The sequence below is a fragment of the Lacerta agilis genome, chromosome 8, assembly GCF_009819535.1.
Source record: "Lacerta agilis isolate rLacAgi1 chromosome 8, rLacAgi1.pri, whole genome shotgun sequence".
NCBI classification, from domain to species: Eukaryota; Metazoa; Chordata; class Lepidosauria; order Squamata; family Lacertidae; genus Lacerta; species Lacerta agilis.
In genome coordinates, this window is record NC_046319.1 from 73,846,427 (window position 1) to 73,869,882 (window position 23,456).

At 51.3% G+C, this 23,456-nt stretch overlaps 1 protein-coding gene across 3 annotated transcripts in view; it reads left to right on the forward strand.

Moving 5' to 3' along the window:
• Nucleotides 1-19,755, forward strand: part of ERF (ETS2 repressor factor) — a 37,283-nt gene extending 17,528 nt beyond the window's left edge. The window contains exons 1-4 of one of the 3 annotated variants that reach the window (XM_033158292.1): nt 5,763-5,885; nt 14,650-14,884; nt 17,070-17,185; nt 18,302-19,755. In XM_033158292.1, the coding sequence (XP_033014183.1) occupies nt 5,792-5,885; nt 14,650-14,884; nt 17,070-17,185; nt 18,302-19,533 (1,677 nt within the window). In that variant the 5' untranslated portion in view covers nt 5,763-5,791 and the 3' untranslated portion in view covers nt 19,534-19,755. Of the gene's footprint in view, nt 1-5,762; nt 5,916-14,649; nt 14,885-17,069; nt 17,186-18,301 lie in introns of those variants that run through there. The other 2 variants (XM_033158291.1, XM_033158293.1) reach the window with 2 other exon arrangements.
• The last annotated feature ends 3,701 nt before the right edge of the window (nt 19,756-23,456 follow it).

Here is a 23,456-nt window from a genome sequence, read left to right on the forward strand (position 1 = left end):
GACCTAAGTCAGGGGTGCCCAAACTTTTCCCAAAGAGGGCCAGATTTGATGAGGTGAACATGCGTGAGGGCCGACCAAAGTTGAGTTGTTGACCTTTTTTTAAGATTGAAGTTGTTGAGCTTTTTGGGGGGGATTTTACCCCAAGGAATAAACTGCCACAGGGGCCAGATTAAACAGACTGTCAGGCCGGATTAGGCCACCAGATCGGACTTTGGACATGCCTGACCTAAGTGCTCCAGCCGTCTCCCCTCCTGTATTCCAGCAACTGGCATGCTTAGTTACAAACTGCCTTTCTGACTGAGCCAGCCCTGGTTATTCAGTCTCCCCGTCTAAGCAACTGGCCAGGTTGGAGACCTGCTTAGCTTTAACAAATATACCGTAATAGCACCATGTGCCATCAGACCATTGTCTGGAGGACCTTCTCCCCCACCCTCCTCTTATCTGCATTGTATCCTTTCCCTGTTCCTCCAGGCTATTCACAGAATGTTTTGAAGTTCTTTCCTCTTCCCCTGATTCACTCTTGCTCTTTGTTTTTGATCCTGTGCAAATTGCTGGCTGGCCTCCCCCCCCTTTGTTTTAAATACACCCCTGGGCTACTTGTAACCTGTGGGAGAGAAAACCAAAAGGGGGGATGGCTGGGCGGCTTCACAGCTTTTACTTGGCCCTTGACCCCCCACCCCGGGCCACTGTACTTTGTCCTCCCTGGTGGGGGGGGCAGGCCCAAGGGCCCACCTGCGGAAGGGAGGGCGGAAATTGTTTAAATACCCCCCCCCCCGCTACTTGTAACAAGTGGCATCTTCCTCCCAAGGCCTTCCCTGCATCCCTGTCTTCAATTTGGCCTCCCCCAAAGTCTTGGAAGCCGCTGGATTCTGAGCCCTGTTCCCAGATTCTCTAACGCAAAGGTGGTGGACTTCATTTTATTTATTTATTTACTAATTACATTTATGGCCCACATTCTCTCCCCCCCCGGGAGCTCATGGTTCCCCCCTCTCCCCATTTTATTCTCATAACAAACCCTGTGAGGTAGGTTAGACTGAGAGACAATGGCTGGCCCACGGTTGTCCCAGTTATCCAGGTTTTGGACCCTGGCTTCCATAACTCTGGTTCTTTGATGTTGAAAGGCTCTTTTATATATATAAAAAATGCTCTGGAACTCAGTATGGTTGTTCCTCATATCAATATTAATTAAATTTGCATACCGCCCTTCAGCAGCAGATCTCAGGGTGGTGCACAACTGAAAAATGCATCATAAAACAAGAAAAAAACAACACAAACCAACTCCACAAAGCACATTTAAAATCCTTTTTTAAAAAAATCACTGTGAGGTCACTAAAATTAGGGGAATGGATTTTAATCCCTTACCAATTTATTTATATATTACATTTGTAGCCTGTCTTTCCTCCCAAGAGAGCTCAGGGCAGCCAAGGTATATCTATCATCTATCTACACACCTTCCTTCCTTCCTTCCTTCCTTCCTTCCTTCCTTCCTTCCTTTTAGAACTCTAGAGTCTACCCCCCAATAAAAGCCTGTCCCCCCACCCCCGCATGGACAGGGCTCCTCAGTACTCACTGAGTACTGAGCATAGTATGATTTCACCACAAAATGTTCAGCCCTTCAACATGTTTTAGGTATTGTAAAATCTCAGAAGTCGGGTGGAGCTCACAAGCAGGACTTCCAGTTGAGTGCCTCACACAGCTCTTTCTAAACCTTTTTCTATGACTAGCCAAAGTAGGGTAAAACCCAGTGTGCCACTCCCCATTCCCTCCCCCCAAAAAAACAAAGAACAGGGCCTTCTCAGTGGTAGTGCCAGAATCATGGAATAATTTTGACCAGGTGCAGCCTTTGTGTAGGCCTTTCATGGTCCTGGCCTTTCTCCCTGTGGTGCTGTCGGGGCAGGACTTTGCCAAAGGACCCCACCCGGCTGAGTGAGCTGTAAAAATCAAGCGAAGCAGCACACAATACTATCTTTAAAACCCGTCCCACAAAAGACTCTGAGGTCCAGAGCCTTAAATTATCTAACTGCTTCACTTCTCTCCGAATTTCTCCACCCATATGTCTCAATGCAGTCCTGCCTATGAACTTTGGTCCTTCAGCCTCAGCCGTGACTGGACAGATTCCTTACATGACTTTGGAACTCCCTTTCAGAACAACTATACGATACCTACTGTCGTTCTTTCCCTTCCATACTCTCTCCTTGCAGCACAACTTTTTCGAACCCTTGGCTAGCTCCTTAGAGCACAGTCTTACCCATAAGAACGTAAGGATTGCCTGCTGGATTAGCCCAACATCCTGTTCTCACACTGGCCAGCCAGATGCCTGTGGAAAACCAAAAGCAGGATCCAAGCACAAGTAATGATTATAATAAAAATGTATTATTTATACCCTGCCCACCTGGCTGGGTTTCCCCAGCCACTCTGGGCAGCTCCCAACCAAAAGATTAAAAACACAATACAGCATTAAACATTAAAAACTTCCCTAAGCAGGGCTGCCTTCAGAGGTCTTGTAAAAGTGAGATAGTTGTTTATTTCCTTGAAATCTGATGGGAGGGCGTTCCACAGGGCAGGCGCCACTACCGAGAAGGCCCCCTGCCTGGTTCCCTGTAACCTCACTTCTTGCAGCGAGGGAACCGCCAGAAGGCCCTTGGCACTGGACCTTAGTGTCCAGGCAGAACAAAGGTGGAGACGCTCCTTCAGGTATACAGGAACGAGGCCGTTTAGGGCTTTAAAGGTCAGCACCAACACTTTGAATTGTGCTCGGAAACGTACTCTCCCCTCCTGTGGTTTCCAGCAACTGGTATTCAGAAGCATTATCGCCCCCAACCAACCATCGCCATCTTAGCTAGTAGCCATTGGTGGATTTATGCTCCATGAATTGGTCCAGTCCTCTTAAAAGCTACCCGAGTTGGTGGTCATCGCTGTCTCCAGTGGGAGTGAGTTCCCTAGTTCAACGTGTCCATGTCTACTTAAGTCCCATTGTGTTTAGTGGCGCTTTCTCCCTGGTGATCAGGTTTAAGATTTCAGCCAGAGCCCTCATGGCTTGCGAAACCTAAGTACAGTTGTACCTCGGGTTACGATTGCTTCAGGTTGCGTTCGTCACGGAATACGAATGCGCCGAACCCGGAAGTACCGGAACAGGTTACTTCCGGGTTCGGCAATTCGTGCATACGCAGATGTGCAAAATGACGTCACACGCATGCGCAGAAGTGCCGGATTGCATCGCGCACATGCGCAGATGCGGCGCTTCAGATTGCGGACCTTTCAGGTTGCAAACGGGGCTCCAGAACGGATCCCGTTCATAACCAGAGGTACCACTGTACAGTGGTACCTCGGTTTTTGAACGTCTTGGAAATTGAACGTTTCAGTTTTCAAACGCCGAAAACCTGGAAGTAACTGTTTTGGTTTTCAAACGCTTTTCAGAAGTTGAACTGCCACGTAGCTTCCGTATTGAGTTTTCCATAAGTAAATGCTTTGGTTTTCGAACGTTTTGGAAGTCGAACGGTCTTCCGGAACGGATTACGTTCGAAAAACGAGGTATCATTTCATTTCTTTTATGCCTTTCCTCTCCCCTCCATCTTCCTGGACAGTGACCTGTTTTCTTGCACACTCTAAAGTGTTTTGTACATTGACAGTACTGTAAAAATAAAACCATAGTGTGTGTTTCTAGGTTAAGACTTCTAAAAACTGTTTTATTTATTCAGCGTCTAAGAATGGTTAACTGTGATATTATAGTCAAAGATAGTTTGTTTTAGTTGTGTTGACTATTGTATTAGTTTTTTATATCGGTTTTTAATATTTAAGGAGCTTTTAAGGAAAGGCTGTTACGTAATTTTATAATAAGGTACCATATTATACAGCATCTTTTACTTTCCTTTTTTGGCACTTAAAATGATGAGCCCTGTTGTATCAGACTACAATCCTATACACACTTAGTGGGGAGTAGGGCTGGGCCATATATTGATATACAGTCGTACCTCGGGTTACGTCCGCTTTGGCTTATGTATTTTCGGGTTATGTACTCCAGTAACCCGGAAGTGTTTTTTGGCGCACGGATGCTTCTGCACATGTTCGCACGGTCTGCGCATGCGCAAAATGGATGCTCGGGTTACGTACTTTTCGAGGTGCAAACAGCACCCCTTAACGGATCAGGTACGTAACCCGAGGTACCACTGTATCGTTCAAAACTGGTTTGACCTCTATATTGTGATATTGGTTTCACAATTTTTCACCTGGTAATAGTTAATGAATCATGGTGTGTGTGTGTGTGTGTGTGTGTGTGTGTGTACACACTATGCAAAAACACAAAGTGGGGAAAACATTGAATTTGCCAATACCTCTACATAACTCCATCTTTATTTCAGACATTTTGATATATCATTATATCGCAATGTTTAGCTGGTGTTGCAAACCAAATATTGCCCAGCCCTAGTGGGGCTAAGCCCTGAGATTTATGGATGAAGGGCAATGTGCAGATTTTTTTATTTTTATTATCATTATTAAATGCAACAGGATTTAATTCTGAGTGAATAGGATTGGGCTGAGCATGCTATTTACAACACTAGCCCACAAAAAGGGCATGGATGCAATCACCTTCCACTGTATTGATAAGATACACTTCCTCTGAAAGTGAAAGTTGTTTGGGTATCATGGCTGATAGCTGTTGATGGACCTCTCTTCTCTCGATTATGGGTGCACGTTTGCTAATCTTCCGCAGGCAGTAATTTACACAGGTTCTACTTTGTGTAAACAAATACAAATAAATAAAAGAAAATAAAGCCTAGCTTTCCTCGGCACAAAATTAGGCTTGCAATAGGTCGGGGAAATTCCTTACATGTCCTGGTTTTCGGATGTAGAAATGGCGTCAGGAAATTTTGCTGAATTGGCAAAAAATGTCAGGGGAAAACCCGGATGTATGGCAATGCAATGGGAAAAGCAGCTCAAAAAGCTTTAAAATCACTATTTTCGGGGTAGGTTTTCCCAAAAAAAAGCTCAGCACTTTGGGTTTGTTCCCAAAAAAAGCTTTACAATTTTGGTGTGTTTCTAAAAACAATCTCAACAATTTTGGTGGTTTCCTAAAAAAAACTCAACAATTTTGCGGGTGTCAGGAATTTTACTTTATGAAATATGGCAACCCTTAAAGAAATCGGCCCTGAGCGCTCACTGGAAGGACAGATCCTGAAGCTGAGGCTCCAGTACTTTGGCCACTTCATGAGAAGAGAAGACTCCCTGGAAAAGACTCTGATGTTGGGAAAGATGGAGGGCACAAGGAGAAGGGGACGACAGAGGATGAGATGGTTGGACAGTGTTCTCGAAGCTACTAACATGAGTTTGGCCAAACTGCGGGAGGCAGTGAAAGATAGGCGTGCCTGGCGTGCTCTGGTCCATGGGGTCACGAAGAGTCAGGCAAGTCCAAACGACTGAACAACAACAAACCCTAACAAAACCTTCCTGGCACCCCTGCTACTAACATTTGTTATTACAGAAAGGGTGGGGGGGGAGGCTTGTAGATGCGTGCCTCATCGCTCCCCCAGACTCCCACCCGCCATCCACATGCGCCTCTTCCAATTGCCTCCCCCCTTAACTTCCCAAGCGCACAACTTCCATCCCACTCCGGCCCGCGGCTCCTCTCTGCGCGGCCCCTTTAACTGCCCCCTCTGTCCCCCGCCCAACCGCGATTCCTCCCCGAGCTCTGTGGGCGGAGCCGAGCCAGGCTGGGGCGGAGGGGCGGGCTCAGCGTGTCCATGGCGACGCGGTGGTGACGTACGACAGGGGGGCGTGGGCGTCCCGGCTCCATATGAGGCGGAGGGGGGGAAAGCGAGGGGGGCCAGAGCCCGAGTCCAACCCGGCGGTTGCAGCGCGAGGAGCCATGAAGACCCCGGCGGACGCAGGTGGGGACCGCGGGAAGGTCCCAAGCTTGGGTGGGGATGGGGTCCCCCGGTGGGGAGGAGTAAAAGGGGGGTGTCGCTTGGGGGGGGGGGTCGGCCGCGGCACGTGGGCTTGGAAAGTTGGAAAGATGCAGGGAAGTTTTCCCAGCAAAACGACCCCGGGAGAGTTCGGACTTTGGGGATCCCGGTGGGGTAAAGGGGTAATTGTGAGTATCTGTGCGCAAGAGATTCCTGGGTGAACAGAGAGGGACGGATCCTGCTGCGGGGGAAGGGAAGGAGGAAGGGGAGACGTTTCTATACAATCATGCAAGGAGCGGCAGGGATCCACCGGGGAGCGAGACGAGGTAAGATCCGCAGCGGGCTTCGGCTCCCATGCCTGGGGTGAAGCTGCAATGGAGGTTCCTGCAGGGAAGGGAATGGTGTGCAAGCAAGTTTCCCCCCCCCTTCCCTTCCCTTCCCGCCCCCTCCTCCTTCTCCCCCTCCTGGAGTCCATCTCTGGCAGCTAATGGAGGCTACTTAACTCTTGTTTCCTGTCCATAGAGCCTCTCCGGGGAGATCCTTTTGCAGGGAGGCGGGCGAGGAGCGGGAGGCAGTCCACCCCTCTTCTCCGGGCTCCGCCGGAGTTTGCGAGCAAGAGCGGCGCAGGGACCTGTTGCATTTCCCTTCCCGGCTCTCTCGCGGTTCCATTTCGCGCGTGGCGGTGCCCGCTTGGCCTCGGGACGGAGGCGCGCGGTGCTCCAGTCGGGAGTTTCCGCTGCTGTCCTGGAATGAAGGGGGTGGAGGAATGAGCGGAGTTATGGGGGGCGACTTTGGGGGAGCGCTCGGGGGTGGGGGGCGCCCCGGGTGCTTCTCTCCCGCTCCCCCCTGGCCCGTTTGTTCTGCAGTGGGTGCTGCTGGCAGACTGAGGTGGCAGGGAAATGATTTGGGGGGGGGGGTGACTGAGGCTGTGTGGGCCCTGATTTGTGGGGGTGGAATCTGCGTGTGTGGCAATTGTGGAGGCCTCGGGCTATGTGTGTTTCTCTCCTTTTTCCGCTCTCTACTGCCCACCCCCAACCGTCCCACTGCCGTGGGGTTGTGGGAGTTTTTGAAACCGGATTAGCTTCGGTTTCGGATAGACTGAATCCCGTTGGGTTTTCTTTGGGGGGGCGGTGGGGTGGGGAGATGTTGGAGAGACGTTACTAAACGCCACGTTGCCGAAACCAGATTAGACATCCATAGCCGAGTGGGGGGATGTTGTGTGTTAGCTTTGGGGAGAGGGATGCACTTCGGATCTGGGGAAGTGACCGGGGCGCTCTCCTCCCGTCCCATTGTCACCTTGGAAGCGATTAAAAGTGATAACACGGTAAAAAGACAAACGAGGCATGTGATTTCCTTTTCCGTGATTACGGTGTGTGTGGGTGGGTTATATATTCCCCCGCAAAAAAAAAAAAAAAATCAAATCTGGAGAATATTGTTGGCAAGTGGAAACGTTTCACGGTGCATCGCGGCGTGTGTGTATGTAAATATGGGGCGCTGGGAGTGAGGGGAGCCCGTGGAATGGAGAAAAAGTTACAAAGCGTTCCGAACTGGAAATTCTGCGTTCGAAAAAGGAACTTTTGTTTCCGACAAACAACGTGGTGTTAAGGTGGCCTGGCGGGGATGGTCAGTGGAAGCGCGGCGGTGTTGTGGGGTGGCCTGTAAGTTGTGCATTAGTTGGTTTGGGGGTGGGGTGGGGGTGTCAAGCCTCCTTTATCACCCTCAAACTCCCCACCACCTCAAACATAAGTAAGCCAGGTACATGGCGGGCGGGGCCCTCTTTTACACCAGCTGGCAAATGCTACCTTAAATGTAGCTTCAGTCTTCTTGTAGCGGGTTGGGGTGGTGAGGTTAATCTCCAACCTCAAATTCTGGACTTTAACCTCTTTATAAGGAAGGGGGTGTCTCTGTAGAAGAATGCCCTCCCTTCCCCGCTTCTCGAAATAAAAACATTAAAAACCAGATTCAAAATCCGGCCTGAGTTCAATTCACTGGATTGGCGAGTGTGGGGGGAGGAATTGCTTGGCTACCTTTAACCGGGGTACACTTAGATTTGTGTGGAGTGTTGTCGGATCACTTTTACTAAGCTGGGAGGGGGGGCGCCGTCTTAAAAATGGCCTTGCAGCGGTTTCCGTTTGAGGGCAAGTGGTTGGTGGACTTTGCTCCTTGAAAGGAGTTTGCGCGGGGGGGTGGGGGGAGGCGGATACGAAATAAAGCTGAGGTTGCATTAGGAGGTGGAGAAACAATTTGTTTGAAAGGGGCTTTAAAAATCTTTTTGCATTGTGTGTGTGGACAGACAGCAGTTCCTTTAAATTTTATTTTTATTTGGCAGAGGCTCTGGGGAGGGGTCAGATTCTTTCCTCTGTTCTCTTCTCCCCCCCCCCCCTTCCTCTCTCTCACTCTCTGGTTTTGTTCAGAGCTTCCACCCCATCCCCCCCTGGCGCCACCCTCCCCCCTCCCTTCCGAGCCCGATTGTCTGTCTCCTGGAATCTTGTGTGTCTTTTTTTTTTTTTTTTGAAGTGCTTCTGTTCGGACTTGTCTTCCCCTCACACCTCCTCTTTTGCAGTAATCGAGGCCACTGAAAACTCTTCTCTCTCCCCCCCCCCTTCCCCTTAAACTCTGGGAAAGTTCTTTTCTTTGGGCGTCTGTTTAAAAAAAAGAAAGAAAGAAAAGAAACCCTAATAATAATTCCTGGGCCTCGCCCAAGCCGCTAGGAAAATAAAATCTTGCAGCGTTAACCCCCATGCTGGAATCTTTCTCACACACAGAGCGAACGCAGATCCCAGATCTGAATGCATCCAGATCCCAGTTGCAAGGCGCTTAATTTTTCCACCGTCTGAAAAAACGCTTTTAAAAAAACGTCAACTTTGTTTTTGGCGCGGGAGGGGGGGGGAGAGGAAAGAGGTGTCTGGCTTCGTCTTTATTGCCACCACTCGCTGGCAAGCTGCATGCAGACGGCCTCTGATGTGGCTTCTGCTAGCTGAGCGTGTGGGCCCCCCTCACCCCGCTTGCCTTGCTGAAAGCCAGAGAATGGTAGACTTGTGCATGTGGCTTTAAGAAAGCTGTTAGTATTGGGGAGTGATGTAATATTAAGGGTCCCCCCCCCCTTCTGAAGCCGGGATTGAATTCCAGCCCTTTTAGCTTCTGGCTCCGGGGATTAGTCACAGGGGTGGTGTGGTTTGGAGTGTGTAAAAGGGGGGGGGTGATTTAAAGAGATATCAACTTAATTTCCAGTTTTCTTCTGTTCTCCCTCCCCCTCCCACTTTTTCTTCTTATTTGCTGTCTTCCAGGAAATCCCTGAGCAAATAACCATAGAGCCCCTTCTTCAAAACAGACCATAGTTCCTTGAAGGATGGGGAGGGGAGGGAGGAGGGTCTCTGTGTTACTAGCCTTGAGTTAGTCAACCAGACAAAAGGAGGTAAAGTGTTTTTAAGATGGAGTCCCCTTTCAGCTGAGCTTTGAAATAAAACACACACACACATGCTAGAACTCTGGCAAGCAGGAGCAGTTTCAGCCCCCCCCCCCCATACACACACTTTCTCTCTCTCTCTCTTAGGAAGCAGTGGAAAATAGGAAGGGGGGGCGTGGAGGGCTTGGCTTGGCCAGAGGAGTCTTAAGCCAAGCCTGGGGTTGCGAACACTGTGTGCATTGTGTGTGTGTTTTCGTGCGCCTTTCTCTCTCAGGGAAAAGACCCCTAATTGCATTCAGTTCCCCCATCTGGGGCATGTGCATGGGTCAAAGGTGTTCTCCCCCCTGCCTGCCCTCTCTGGGACAGAGCTGTGGCTCCGCGCTGCCACGGAGGGGTTTGTGTGGCATGGCTGGTAGCCCTCACTCCCTGCTGCGGAGCCCTGCAGAGATGGGGAAGCGGGTGGGCTTCATTTGATGAGCGAGATCTCTTGCCAGTGGGGCATCTGGGACCCATAAAAGACTGGGAGAGGTGGCTGGAAAGGGTTTGGCGGTGATGACAATCTCTCTCTCTCTGCTTAGTATGGCTTGGGTGGGTGGCACAGACCTGCCACAAGCTCTGTGGTAGGGACGGCTGATGTCTCGTCGTCTTCTCTTCCCCCTACCCCACCCAGCCAGTCCCTTGGCACAGGCCTGCCTCTGGTTCGTGCCAGAGCTGGGGGCACTGCCAGCCAACAGACGGTGGTTTTTGCCGCCTCCCTCCCCGTGGGTTGGCAAAGGAGGTGGCTGAGTTGGTGGAGACATGGTGGCAACAGCCATGGGCAGGGTGGGTGGCAGCAGAGGACTTGTTGAAACGGTCTTGTGCCTCTTCTTCCACTTTGGAATAATGGCGGGGAGAGGGCAGAACACCCTCTCTTGGCTGTTGCGTGTTGTGGTAGGACTTGGAAGGCAAGGATAATAGGGCGGGTGCGATCCTGGGTTCCTCAGTTTGGGTGCAAATGGGACTTTCCGTCAATAAAGAAGGAAGTGTGTCTGTGTGTGTCTGCATAACTACTTCTTTTTAGTAGAGGAGATAGCAACCTAAACCCTTTCCCTGGAAGATTAAATCTCTGCAGCCTGATCATTGTGCTTCTGGGTGGGTGTAAAATGATAAGAGGATTGTGTCTTTGAGCAATGGGGCAATGCAACAAGCACCATCCTCCTTTCTCCCCTCTTCTCTCTCTCCCTTCTCTCCCAGCCATAGGAACAGGAATGTGCCTGGTGCGTTCCTGGGAGGGTGTTAGTTGGTGAGAATCTAAACAGCAGGACAGGGTCTGTGGGATGGGCAACTGGAGGGAAGGGGGGTGTCGGAAGAGCTTGCCCTTTTAACTGGCTGTCAGCTCTTCCAGGCTCTTCCTCTTCCTCCCCTTCTCCTGCTGTAGGATCTTCCAGTTGGCCTGCCCCCATAGCAGGCACCCCACACTTCCTTAAGAGGAGACCAAAGTTTTGCAAGAGGCCTTGCCTCTTTAGGTGATGGGACTCTATATCCCCTTCCCTCCAACCAGCTTGGATGTCAAGCCCAACTGCAGGGTTGCCCTGCAGAGAAGAGAGGAGTGGGCTGGACCAGGAAGCCAAATTTCCTCTCCCCCCCCAACTCACCTGAGGCCTGATGTACACAGGTGAGTTGGTTCCAGCGTGGAATATCATTGGCACACGCACCATTATTTTGTGCATCATTTAGCACATCAGCGGGGCCCTGCAGGTGCGTCTGGGCTCCCAGCTTACATCGGATGGAGGTTTACAGTCCATTTGGAAGGCCACATGTTCCCTATCCCAGACTTTTTACTTTAGGGGCTGTGCAAATGTTCGCTTGCATCACTGAGGGCCAGTCTGCATCTCGCAGCATCAGGTGCATGAGCCTGCAGTTGGGTACCACTATACACATAACACAATTTTTGTCTTAACAACGCGACCACTGCCATTTTTCTATTTTTTTTTTAAAAAGCGTGGTGGTATAGTCCTCTCCCACAGATAAGGCCTCCTGCAGACACCCAGGCTATCCTGGTACACGAGGTTTCTGCTGCTTTAATGTGTGATTCCCATGTCTGGAAAAGCAATCCTATGCAAAGACGTTTCAGGGGGAGGGGTGGGGAGTTTTGCATTGCTGTGAGAAATGCCCTGATAGTCATAATCATGTGAAGTGCCCCCCTTAAACTCCACAACAGAGGGGAGGGGGTTGCTCCTCCAGCTCTGTTACACCCCAGGAGGACTCGGGTGCTGGGGGGGGGAGTGTATCTGGTAGCACCAGCCGGAGAACAGTAGCCCATTCAGCACACTGTGTTTAGTTCTCTGCAGGCGGCTGATGTCACGGCCTTCCCCCCCCCTTTTCCTCCACCGCCTTCCTAATTAGTGAGAACAGGACTGTGTGTGTGTAAAAGAGAGAGAGTTGGGGCTGACTCACATGCTGCAACCGGGGGAGGCGAGGGGAGCAGGGCTGGCTTGTTTCTTCCCCGGCCCCCTCTTTTTTCTCTCGCCCCCCCCTTCCACCCTCTTCAAACTCACAGGAACTGGGAGATGGGATGTCGTCCACCCACTCCACTGCTGGTGGAAAACAATTGGGGGGCCTGGATGGGGCGTGAAACCAGGAGTCAATGGGGGCATATAGGGGGGCTGGGGAGGGGAGCCTAAGTTGTACCTGGAAATGGCATTTCCCCACCCCTCCTTCACCAGCCCCGAACAGGTGCTGCTTCGCAATGCACTCCTTTTGTGAAGAAGAGGGAGCAACTTGCTCCAAACTTTCTCCTCTTCCCCCCCCCCACCAAATGTGGCTGATATTGGGGAGAAGGGACCCCGCTGCTTTTCGAACCAAGAGTCCCGCATGGGCACCTGCTGTATCCAGGGCTGCTTTTGTGCCGGGCTTCGGGGCGGGGGGGGGGTTGTTTTGCCTCCCTGTGCCACCAGTGCGTGGTTGTGGGGTGCCTGTGGCTGCCTCTCCTTGGGGTGCTGCCCAGTTCACGCTGTGCCTTCTCTCCCTTCCTCCCCGTTTATTTTTAGCCTCTTGTCTCCCTTGCTGTTGCCTGTTGCTTGGAGACTGGTACTTTGTGTGTGGGGGGGGGAGCGGGGTGGTTTCTGTTTGTAAAAGGCCCTTGTGGTGCCAGGGAGCAAGGCAGCGAGGAAGATGCTCAGCTGAAATTGTGGGTTTGGGGGGGGGGTACACACAACTCTGCTTCCCCATCCCTGCCTGGACCCGCACTTTAGCCTTGCCCTTTTGCCTGTTGGGGAATTCATGGGTGCCGGGGCTGTTGGGACACACACACACACGCAGCGCAGAATAGCTTTGGAGCGCCCCCCCCCCCAGCATGCGTCTATGGGACCCACCTCTAGCCCTCCCACCCCCCCTCTCTAGATGACATCACCACCCTAATGGCTTGGTCTGTGCGCCGAGATGCCCTTGAGCCGGCGCCCGCCCGCGTCCCCAGCCTCCATTACAGGGCCCTGAATTATTGATGGGCTCAGAGCGCCTGGGGTTTGGGAAATGGGAAACCACAGTGCCCCCCTCCTTCCCCCCCTGGCAAAGCTCAGACACCCCCCTCCCCCAAGGCATTGGGCATAGGCTCAGCAATTTCAAGCCATGGAGATCATGATGGGTTTTGGGGGGGCGCAGGGAGAGAAAAAAGCGAAGAAGGTTGTGGGGTGGTGGTCTCCCCACCACCACCCATATACTAGTTGCTGCGTGAGGGAGTCCAACTGCTTTCTCTGTATGGATTTGGTGTGCCAGGCATGCCCTACTGACCCGTACACAAGAGAGTGGCATTGCCCTTGGAGCTGAGGCTGCTGGACCCAGGACTTGGGAGACCCGGATTCAAATCCCCCACCCAGTCTGTTCGCTGCAACTCCGCCTGAGCTACCTCACAGGGCTGTTGGGAGGGTCTACATACAACCCTGTGAGCCTTGTTGACGAAAAGAAAGATGGGGTGTAAATAAGTTTTAAACCAAACGGTGGGTTCGCGTGGCACTGGGTTTGTGAGGCGCGCAGAGGTCGGAGCGTGTCCACACTGGAAGGGCCCCCAGGATCCTTTAGGGAGAGCTTTCCCCCCAGAAAATCTCTTTAACTTGTGCACCCCTTGTGTTCATCAGGCCTAGTGGGAGGCCCCATTCCCCACAGGGCCAGCATGGAAACAGCCCTATTGTTTTCCCTTCCGACTTCCTGTTTATGAGAGGGCAGCTAAAACTTGGTGAGGTGGGTGGGGACAGGCGTGTTATCACTCCCCCCCGGAAACAAGTCTGTGTGGTGTTTGTGGACCCCTGCCTGCGTCCCACCCTCCCCAAAAAAGTTTTGACCCTTGGTGCTGCCAACACAGGCCTACTTAGGAGGTAGGCCCCGGTGTGTGCTTCTGACGTCCTCTTGTGTTTTCCAGCCCCCCCCCAACCGCTGCAGCAGCCCCACAGCCACCCCCCTCCCCAGGAATGCTCTGGGGCTGGGCTAGGCTGCTGCCTCGTGGCTGGAAAAAAGGGCCCCTTGTCTGGGAGCTGCTGACCTCAGCCACTAACCATCCCCCCCTTGCCCAGTGAGAACATGGCACAAAGAGCCTTGCTCCCCGCCTTTCTGTCCCCCCTTTAAACATGTTGATGCTTCCCTCTCTCTCTGTGCCATAATGGGGCTGATTCTTCCCAGGGTTGCTGAGCTGCACCCCTTAGGTCTCCCCCCTCCCTCTCCCTTTGCTCAGTGTGTATTTTGCTCTCTGGGTGGAGATTGTTGTACAGGTATGGGTCCCCGGGGCAGGACTCTGTAAGTTTGCTGATGGAGGCCGCCAGCTCTGGCTTCTCCCCCCCCTTCCTCCCTCCTCCCTCCCAGGTAGAGGGAAACTTAACATCAAGAGGCAAGCCTGGGCTGTTCCTCCCTCCCACCCACGCTTGGAGGAGGATCTGGTTGGGACCCAGCCTGGAAGTCGCAAGGCGGCTTGGCCGGCCTCCCAGCCTCCTGGCTGCACAAGAGGAGAGGCGGCGGCAGCAGCCGCCGGTTTCCTGTTTTTCCCCTCCCTGTGTGTGCGCTGGGGGGGGGGGGTTGGCAGGGAGGGGAGAGAAATCCATGCGCCTCGTAGTTTCATCCTGCGTGGAGGTGGGCCGGCAGAGTCCTGAACTTCCAGCCTTCCCTTGGCTGTAACCACTGTGCCTTACTGCCAGCACTTACCAATGGGATGCGGGAAGCGGATCAGAGTATGGGAAATGGCAGTACCTTTGTTCCAAGTCTCCCCCCCCCCCCGTTTTTTTTAACAAAGATTTTTTTTTTTTGCTTTTCTCTCCCCCTCCCCGCAACCTGGCTGCTGCTCCATCCCGAGCTGGCTAACTCTACTTTTCTCGTTGCCAGGGTTCGCCTTCCCAGACTGGGCCTACAAGCCAGAGTCGAGCCCCGGCTCGCGCCAAATCCAGCTGTGGCATTTCATCCTGGAGCTTCTGCGCAAAGAGGAATATCATGATGTCATTGCCTGGCAGGGGGACTACGGCGAGTTTGTCATCAAGGACCCGGACGAGGTGGCCCGCCTCTGGGGGGTGCGGAAGTGCAAGCCCCAGATGAACTACGACAAGCTGAGCCGGGCCCTGAGGTGAGTCTGTGGGGCGGGAGCTGGCAGAAAAGGGTGCTGGAAAGAGAAACCCTGAGAATCTGCTTCTCTTATCCCTACGCTCCTGGGCTGTTCTGACCTGGCTGTGTTTTTCACGCCTGTGCAACTGCCGTGTAAACCCTGGGAACCAATATCCGGAGTGGGAATCTGTATGCTGAGACTTCAGCCTTTTTTATTTTCAAAACATTGCATGGTGCTAGTCCTTAATGGCTCCAGAAACGGCTTGGCAGCACCTGGTGAAATCCAGAAACAGGGCTGAGTAGAACAGAGGGGAAGACTCCAGAGGTCACTGTCTGCCTCCCACTGCGTTTGTGAACCCACTTCTCCGCTTAATCCTATCTGACCACACACACAGATACACTATTTTCTGAATCTTCAGAGCAGAATGAATTGTGGAAGCTGTCAAATGTTGCCTACTTCATTCTGAGTTTTTGTTTTTGTTTTGCTTCCATTGGTGCATAATACATAATTTTAAAGAAATCATAAAATTGTAGAGTTGGAAAGTGACCATGAGGGTCATTTAGTCCAACTCCCTGCAGTGCAGGAATCTTTCATTCATCTTGGGGCACAAATGCATGACCCTAGTGCTAATCACGCAAGCTCTCAGTTCTCTGCTTTGTTTTGTTCCGCTCACCTTTGCAAAAAGAACCTCGGCTCAAAATGAGTGGCACGCGTGTGAAACCGCACTAGCCCATTGTGTCTGGCCCATAGCATTGCTTTTGGAACTGTGCCTCACAGCAACCCTGTGAGGTAACCCTCTCTTGCTCCTCCCTGAGAGATGAGTCGTCCCATCACCCCAAATCCACAAGCTCAGGTTTGCATTGGTTCTGTGTATCTGAATGGAAGACCTCTGGCTTTGTAATGCAGCTGTGGGGAAACCTTTGGCCCTCCAGATTTTGCTGAGCCCCAATTCTCGTCACCCCCTGGCCGTTGACTGTGCTTGCTATGGCTGATGGGAATTGTATTTCAGCAACATCTGGCGGGCCGAAGGGTCCCCATGCCTGATAACAGAGATTTGCGTATAGTCCTGCCGGGAGGTTCCATCACTTTTGCGGAGGGACGGCTGCAGAGCAGAGGGTGCCGGATTCAGTCTGATTCGGAAGCAGGTGATGAGGAAAGCCCTCTGCTGGAGAACGGCTGCCGTTCAGAGCAGGTTGCGCTGGGCAACATGGCCAAATACATGTAGTCCAACATGGTATAAGGCCATAGCTGTCAACTTTCCCTTTTTTCGCGGGAAATTCCCTTATTCCAGCACCGTTTCCATTGCGAAAAAAGGGAAAGTTGACATCTATGGCCATTTCCCAATGCCAAAAAAGGAAGGTTGACAGCTCTGCATAAGGCAGCTCTTTGGGTTTCATCGGGCCAGATCTGCAAGCCGGCATGATGGCCATTTTAGAGTCTGTACAGAATTTGTAACCAGAAAGGCACATTCACGCCATATATTTAAAACCATGATACCACTTCCTGCAAAGAATTCTGGGAGGTGTAGTTTGTTAAGGATGCTGAGAGTGGCCAGGATACCCCCTGTTCACCTCCCAGTACTACAATTCCCAGAGTTCCCTGTGAAGAGAGATTGACTGATAAAGCATTCTTGAGAATTGTAGCAGCTTAGCTGTGTGTGTGTTTGCACACATCCACGTGTATGTGGTGGGGGAGGTTGATAAATCACTGTCTCCTCACCTCTGGTCCCCACCTATGCAATGGGGAACATAACCTCACAGCACGAAATAATATGCATGCTTTTGGGAACAGACAACTCCAAAGAGACAAATAGAACAGAGGTTTCACTCTTGAGTTTGCTGCTAGTTGCCAGAAGACAGAAAATTTAGTAAGGGGCTTGAATCTGTTTCTGCCTCCTGTGGGTTGGTGAAAATGAAGCTCTATGAATGTTCTGTAGCCATCACCTGGAGGAGATGGGTAACCCAGGCATCCAAACGAATGATAAATTTCCTGTGCCACCATGAGGTCTAGAAACTTGTCTGTTGTTAACAGGTAGTGCTTAACAGGTGCCCAGGCTGCAAAAAACTCAAATCTGCTCTGAGTGCGGAAGAACCACAGACCCACCCACCAAGTATTCAGAGGCTGAAGAGTTCCTGTAGTGGGTGGTCAATGGGGCTTGTGAGTCACTGACCTTCCCCTTCTCCTCCTGCACCTTGTCCTCCTTCAGGTACTACTACAACAAGCGGATCCTACACAAGACCAAGGGCAAACGATTCACCTACAAGTTCAACTTCAACAAGTTGGTGCTGGTCAACTATCCGTTCATTGACATGGGCATGGCAGGTGAGTTTGTGGTGTGGTGGGGCAAAGAAACCAAAAGTTTAAACCAGGTGCGGGGAACCTTTGGCCTTCCAGATGATGTTGAACTACAGCTCCCATCAGCCCCAACAATCAGCCAAGAATAATGTTGGGAGTTGTAGTTCCAGCACCATCTGGAGGGCCCAAAGGTTCCTTGCACCTGGCTCGAGTGAAGGATTTCATTACAGAGGAATGTCTAGCCAGCAAACGCATGTCAACATGCAGAAGTGGTGAAAGTAATTGGGTTTTTGTTTTTTTTGGCAAAGATTGGGGGTGCTGCCTTGGTGTATGAACAAAGCACCCCTCCCCTATATGGTGCTGGCTGCGCATAGAAAGGCATAATGTAGAATCTAAATCTGGAATCCAAGTGCCTGCTCTTCGCTGTGCACAGGGCCAGGGGCAAAGTCACCTGTAATAGGAATGCATGCATTCTGTCCATGAGGTTCAGTCCCTGATTTTCCTACCCAAAAGGTTTCTGGGGCTGTGCTACAGCTGATAGAAATTGCAGCCCGAAACATCAGTGGATGTCCAGAAGAAGCCAGAATGAATTGCATGACTTTTGGGGGCTGCCACCAAGAAGACCCTCTCCTGGGCCAACACTTATCACCCAAACCTATGAGGGAGGTGGAAGATTGGCTGATCTCAACGCCCAGGAAGGGCGTGTAGGGAGGGAGGGAGGTTGTCTTTCAGGTACTAAGATAGCTCAGTTGGTTAGAGCAGCGTGGTGCTGATGACTCCAAGGTTGCAGGTTTGATCCCTGTATGGGGCAGCTGCATTGCAGGGGGATGGACTAGCAGATCATGAGGGTCCTTTCCAACTCAAGTCAATCAAGGCTTTATAGACAAATGTGAGCACCTTGGAACAGGGCCTGGAAATGAACAGCTAGCTGTTACTGGATATGTTCATGGTAGAATTTTATGTTTTCAACTGTCCTGAGATCTATGGATGGTGGTGTGCAAATTTAATTTAATAATAATAAAATTTTGGCGGGATGTGATAGTCAGAAGGCAGAAGGGGAGTGGGGAGAGGATTGGGTCAATTTTGGCCACTTCCTCCTCCTCCCGAATGTCTGATCTCCCTAACTTCTCTCCATCTCCGCAGGTGGGGCTGTGCCCCAGAGCGCCCCTCCCGTGCCGTCCGGCGGCTCCCACTTCCGCTTCCCCCCCTCAACGCCATCTGACGTGCTGTCTCCCGCCGAAGACCTGCGCTCGCCGGGTGTCTTCTCGGCTGTGGCGCGCCGCCTGGCGCGGGGCTCGGTCAGCGACTGCAGCGACGGCACCTCCGCCAACTCGGAGGTGGAGGAGTCCCTGGCCGAGGAGCAGCGTCGCGGCGGTGGCGGGGAGCCTGGCAGCTTCCGGGGCCCCCCGATGCCCGGCCATGCCCGCTTGACGCACGACGGCCTCTTCCGGGTCTACCCCCGCCCGCGGGTCCCCGAGCCCCTCAGCCCTTTTCCTGTGTCTCCCATGGCCGGGCCCGCGGGCCTCCTGCCCCCTCAGCTGTCCCCAGCCCTCCCCCTCACGCCCAACCACATGAACTACACCCCTTCACCTACCCTCAGCCCCATGTACCCCGGGGGCTCCCACTTCTCCTTCAACCCAGAGGACATGAAGCGCTACCTCCAGGCCCACACTCAGAGCGTGTACAACTACCACCTCAGCCCCAGGGCCTTCCTCCACTACCCAAACATCGTCATCCCGCAGCCCCAGCGCCTTGAGAAGCCGCCCCTTCCGCCGCCGCCGCCACCGCAGGCCGAGGAGCCGCCTTCCCCTTTCAAGTTCAAGCTGCAGCCTCCGCCGTTGGGGCGCCGCAACCGTGACAAGCAGCAGCCCCCCGGCCTGCCCCCAGGAGAATCCAGCAGCGGCACCCCCTCTTCCTCCTCTTCTTCTTCCTCCTCTGCCTCTACATCCGGGGCGGAGCCGCCTCTGCTGCCCCAGATCAAGGTGGAGCCCATCTCTGAGGGAGAGTCGGAGGAGGACCTGACCGTCGAGGTGACCGACATCAGCGAAGACGACGAGGACGTCTTCAAGGCTCCTCCCGTGCCTCTGGAAAAGCTGGAAGAGGAGGAGGAGACCCCGGTGGCTGCGGCGGCTGTGCCCCCCGCCTCCCGCGCCGGGGAAAGCGGCAAATGCATCCCTCTGAAGCTGCGCTTCAAGCGCCGCTGGAGCGAGGACCAGCGGCTGGAAGCGGGTGCAGGGGCCGAAGAAACGGATGATAAGAAGGTGAAGGGGGAAGACGATGCCAGCAGCCATGGGGACGGGGTGGGCGGCCGGCGGATCAGCACCGAGCTGCAGCGGGCCACGGCCGAGCTGACCCTGGAGAACCGGGATTCCTAGAGCTGGGATGTGCAGCCCCCCCACCCCACCCCCGGCTCCCTTCCCAGGACAGACGGACAAAATGGGCAGGAGGGGGAAGGGGGGGGCTGGTTTTGCTGCCTTAACTCAGAGATTATCTTTTTACCTTTTGTCAGTTTCCCTTCTCTCCACCCCCGCCCCCTGTTTATTCCGGAAACTCTGTAAATTTTATTATTTCTTCTTATCTGGAAGCCAGACAAAAAGGAAAAAGAAAAAAAAGAAAAAATTAGGGGGCGGGGTGAAAAAAAATATTGAACAGTTTTTACGTGTCTATATACATATATAAATATATATATATAAACTTTGCGGGGAGGGGGGATTTCTAAAAAATTAATATGCTGGGACGACTTTTAAGGGTTCTCTTTATTCCTGTTCAACCCCCTTTCCCTTAAAATCCTTTAAGGTTATATAGTCCAGGGCCTTTTTTTAAAAAAAGAAAACCCCGCAGGAATGAGTAGGGTTTTTTATTTTTTTAAAGAACAAAAGCTCGTAATTTTGGTTTTGCCTTCACGGGGGTTTTTAAGGGGTGGTCTTATTAAAAGAACCCACCTCCCCGATATCTTCCTTCTCTTCCCCACCCCCACCCCCTTGCGATTGGCAAGTTTTAAGCACAATACACTTTTTAATCCTCCAGGGGATTGAGAAGAGAATTAGCCATATTTTTCACACATCTCACTCCATTTGAATAGTGCCCGAGAAGTGGGGTGTGGGGTAATTAATATCCCCTTCTAACTCATATTATGTAGAAGTAATGTACCTTTTTAAAAATAAAATGCAACCCCCTCAACCATGCTCTTCCCCTGCCCCACCAACCCCCCCCCCCAAAAAAAACAACCTCATTTGCTTGAGGGTCCATAGGCAGAGAGTGTTGGACTGCTCTTGAGTCTTGCTCCAGAGTATCATCTTCATCTCTACCCCCAGCCCATCTTTCCTATGAATAGTAAGTTGGTATATTTGTGAAACCTTGGGATCCAGAATAATGACAGAAGAAGAGGGATTTCCCCCCACCCACCCAGTCCTCCAAAGAAACTCCTTCATAATCCATTGCTTTATGTAACCAAAAATGAAATAGTGGGCTTGGTCGCAGTGTGCCCCCCTCTGCCTGTCCCACTGTGGGCTTGGGTGGGTGGCTGGGATTTCAAAGGGGTTTTTAAGTGCCTGTTGCAAGTGCTTTTTCCAGGAGAGTGGGCACTCCTATTTTGTCTTTTTTCTCCCAACCCTACTTTTCCAATGCTCTTGTCCCACGAAAACCCCTCTCTCCACGCCTCTTCCCCCACCCCCAAATTAAGGCACTGTTTTGCCACCTCGCTGAATAGAAGGAGGGCCAGAAGCTGCCCCAACTCCCCCTTTCTGTCAAAGAGGGAGATTTGGAGCCAGGGCGTAACTGCAGAATGACAGTGCCTTGCAAAAAACAAAGCAGGGATCTCCCCCCCCCCAAAAAAAACCAAACACTTGTTGTACCTCCAAATCGGGCCCCAAACCCAGGCAGGCATACCCGCCTTTGTTGTCTGTTGTTTTTTCTGCATCCAGTCGGAAAAACAAAACCACCACTCAAAACGGGTTTCGGAAGGGTGCTGTTAGCCCGGAAGGCTAGGTCTTCGATCATAACCTTCTGTTTGTAGGGTGGACATAACACAGCATCATGCTAAAGGTTTTTTTTATACAGCCTTATTCAAGTTCTTGTACATATCGAGGAAATGGGGGTGTCTCATTTTAAGAATGTAAAAACAAAACAAAAAACACCAATAAAAGGGTTTTGAGATTTCATAACTTGGTGCTCCCTTAAGAAAAGAAAACGGCTCCGTGAATCTTGGAAAGTTACTGTTTAATGCATTGCTCTTGATTTGAGTGCATTGCTATGTTTCCCTAAAAAGTGGTTCTGCATTGACCGCAAGTTTCCTACCAAGAACGTCTGAATTCTTCCACATGAAACTTAATAGTGGAAGCTTATTTCTCCACCTTTCTAGCTTCTAAGAGTGGTGGGATTATTGCCCATGGATTTACAAGCACAGTTTGATAGACATATTTGAGATAAAAGCTGAGATTCTTGAAAAGGTAAAATTCCAGACTATGCTGCTATAGATGCATATATGACTCTGCTTATAACATGGTAGGGGTGAGGATTCTGTGGTCCTCCGGACATTGTTGGACTCCCAACACCCATCGGCCTGAGCAGGTATGGTCAATATTTGGAGATGTTTGGAGAGCCACAGGTTCTCCAAAGAGGCCTTGCTTCTGATTAAAGATAATGCATGGAATTTCTAGGATGAGGTTTCTCCTTCCCTCGAACTCTCCAAGGCTGATGAAAAACTTCTCTTTTCACAATTTCCTTTCCTGTCTTAATCTGAATATCAAACCTGTTTTGCAAGGAACCCTGGGCTGGCTTGCTTGCCGCCCGACATTTCCATTCTGCGAGTGGAAACATTTGGAGAATCATTTTATAGGATCCCTTCTAGGATCGTGCCTAGTGTTCCAAGGCCGCAAAATTGCAGATAATCCCGTTGCAAAGAGCTAATCTTGAGGGGTATGTTTTGTGGCTATATATTTTCCCACAGGAGCAGCCCTGTTATATCATAGACACGCTGCTTGAATATGCACTCTTGGAAAATGCTCGGCGCTGTGATAAGTGGCGTGGGAATCGTCGTATATTGCAGAGTTATAAACAGGGATGCTGGCAAGGCCTAGCAGACCTTACTGTAGCTCTGGATGAATCAAGTGGTCCCTGGGACAGTCCCCTTGTGACAGTCCTTTGCGGTGGAAGACAGGACAGTAGTGAGCAAGCTGTCCATCAAAGAACCATGGACAGTATCCAAGACACGGATTCCATTAGCACAAGGATTCCACAAACTTGTAGAGTTTGAAGGGACCCAGAGGGCCTTCATGCACAACCCCCTGCAGTGCAGGAAATTCAACACTAGCACAATGGAATTTCCTTGCCAAATTTGCTCCAGAGGATTGAGGGAACCCCAGAACAGGACAAGAGGAAAATAAAGGAGGTTCTGTTGCAGAAGTCTAAATTCTTACATTAATGGAACATTGGGTGCCCTTATTGCGGCGATCCGTTTTGTGTCGCCATTCCGCTCCACAGACAGACCGGAAGTCCTCCTTCGCCATTATTGATTATTCTGGCTGAGGAGCCTCTTAATACCTTATTTTAAAAGCTGCCGAGTCCTGAAGGCAGCCATGTTGAAGATTGTTCATGGAGCATGTGGAAGTGAGCTGAGCTCTGGCCTGAAGGAAGGGAGTGATGGTGGCCTAGGGCAGGGTTAGGCAGACTTCAGCTATTTCTCTCCTCCCCCCCATTATTATTTTGACATTAAGACCCCCCAACCAGAACCAGATGCAAAATAATGGCGGAGATTGCTCCAGTACACTTCAGATGAAGAGCACAGCGACTCCTAGGCACAGGACTTTGCTTTCGGGATCAGAACTGGTTTCACAATCCGCACACGAGCCCACTCAACGAGATGTTTCCCCTCCTGTACTTTGGAGCTAGAGAACCTTCAGATGTAATCCAAACTATAGGCTACACCAGCTGAACCTGATGGGAACTGGTGTCATAACTGCAATATCTGAAGCTTCTCATGGTGCCTCTCTCTGCTGATCAATTAGCAATGGGTGGATGGATGTGTTTCTTAGTTCTGTGTCAGTTCTGCATGTGTTCAATAGGCCGCCCGTTTATGTGGATTTAAAAACAAAACTAGTTGCATTTAAATCGTACGTATTTTTATGTGCAGCTCTACATCAAAATCCAGAAGCATGCAGTTGATTTGATAACTGCATTCTGAGCCACAAATGAATCTTGGGACTGCGAATTAAGCTGGTTTGCTTTAAAGCGGACCAGATGGAATTATTAAAACAGCACAGTACATCAAGGCAGTTTCACTGCCCTTCTTTGTCCCTCC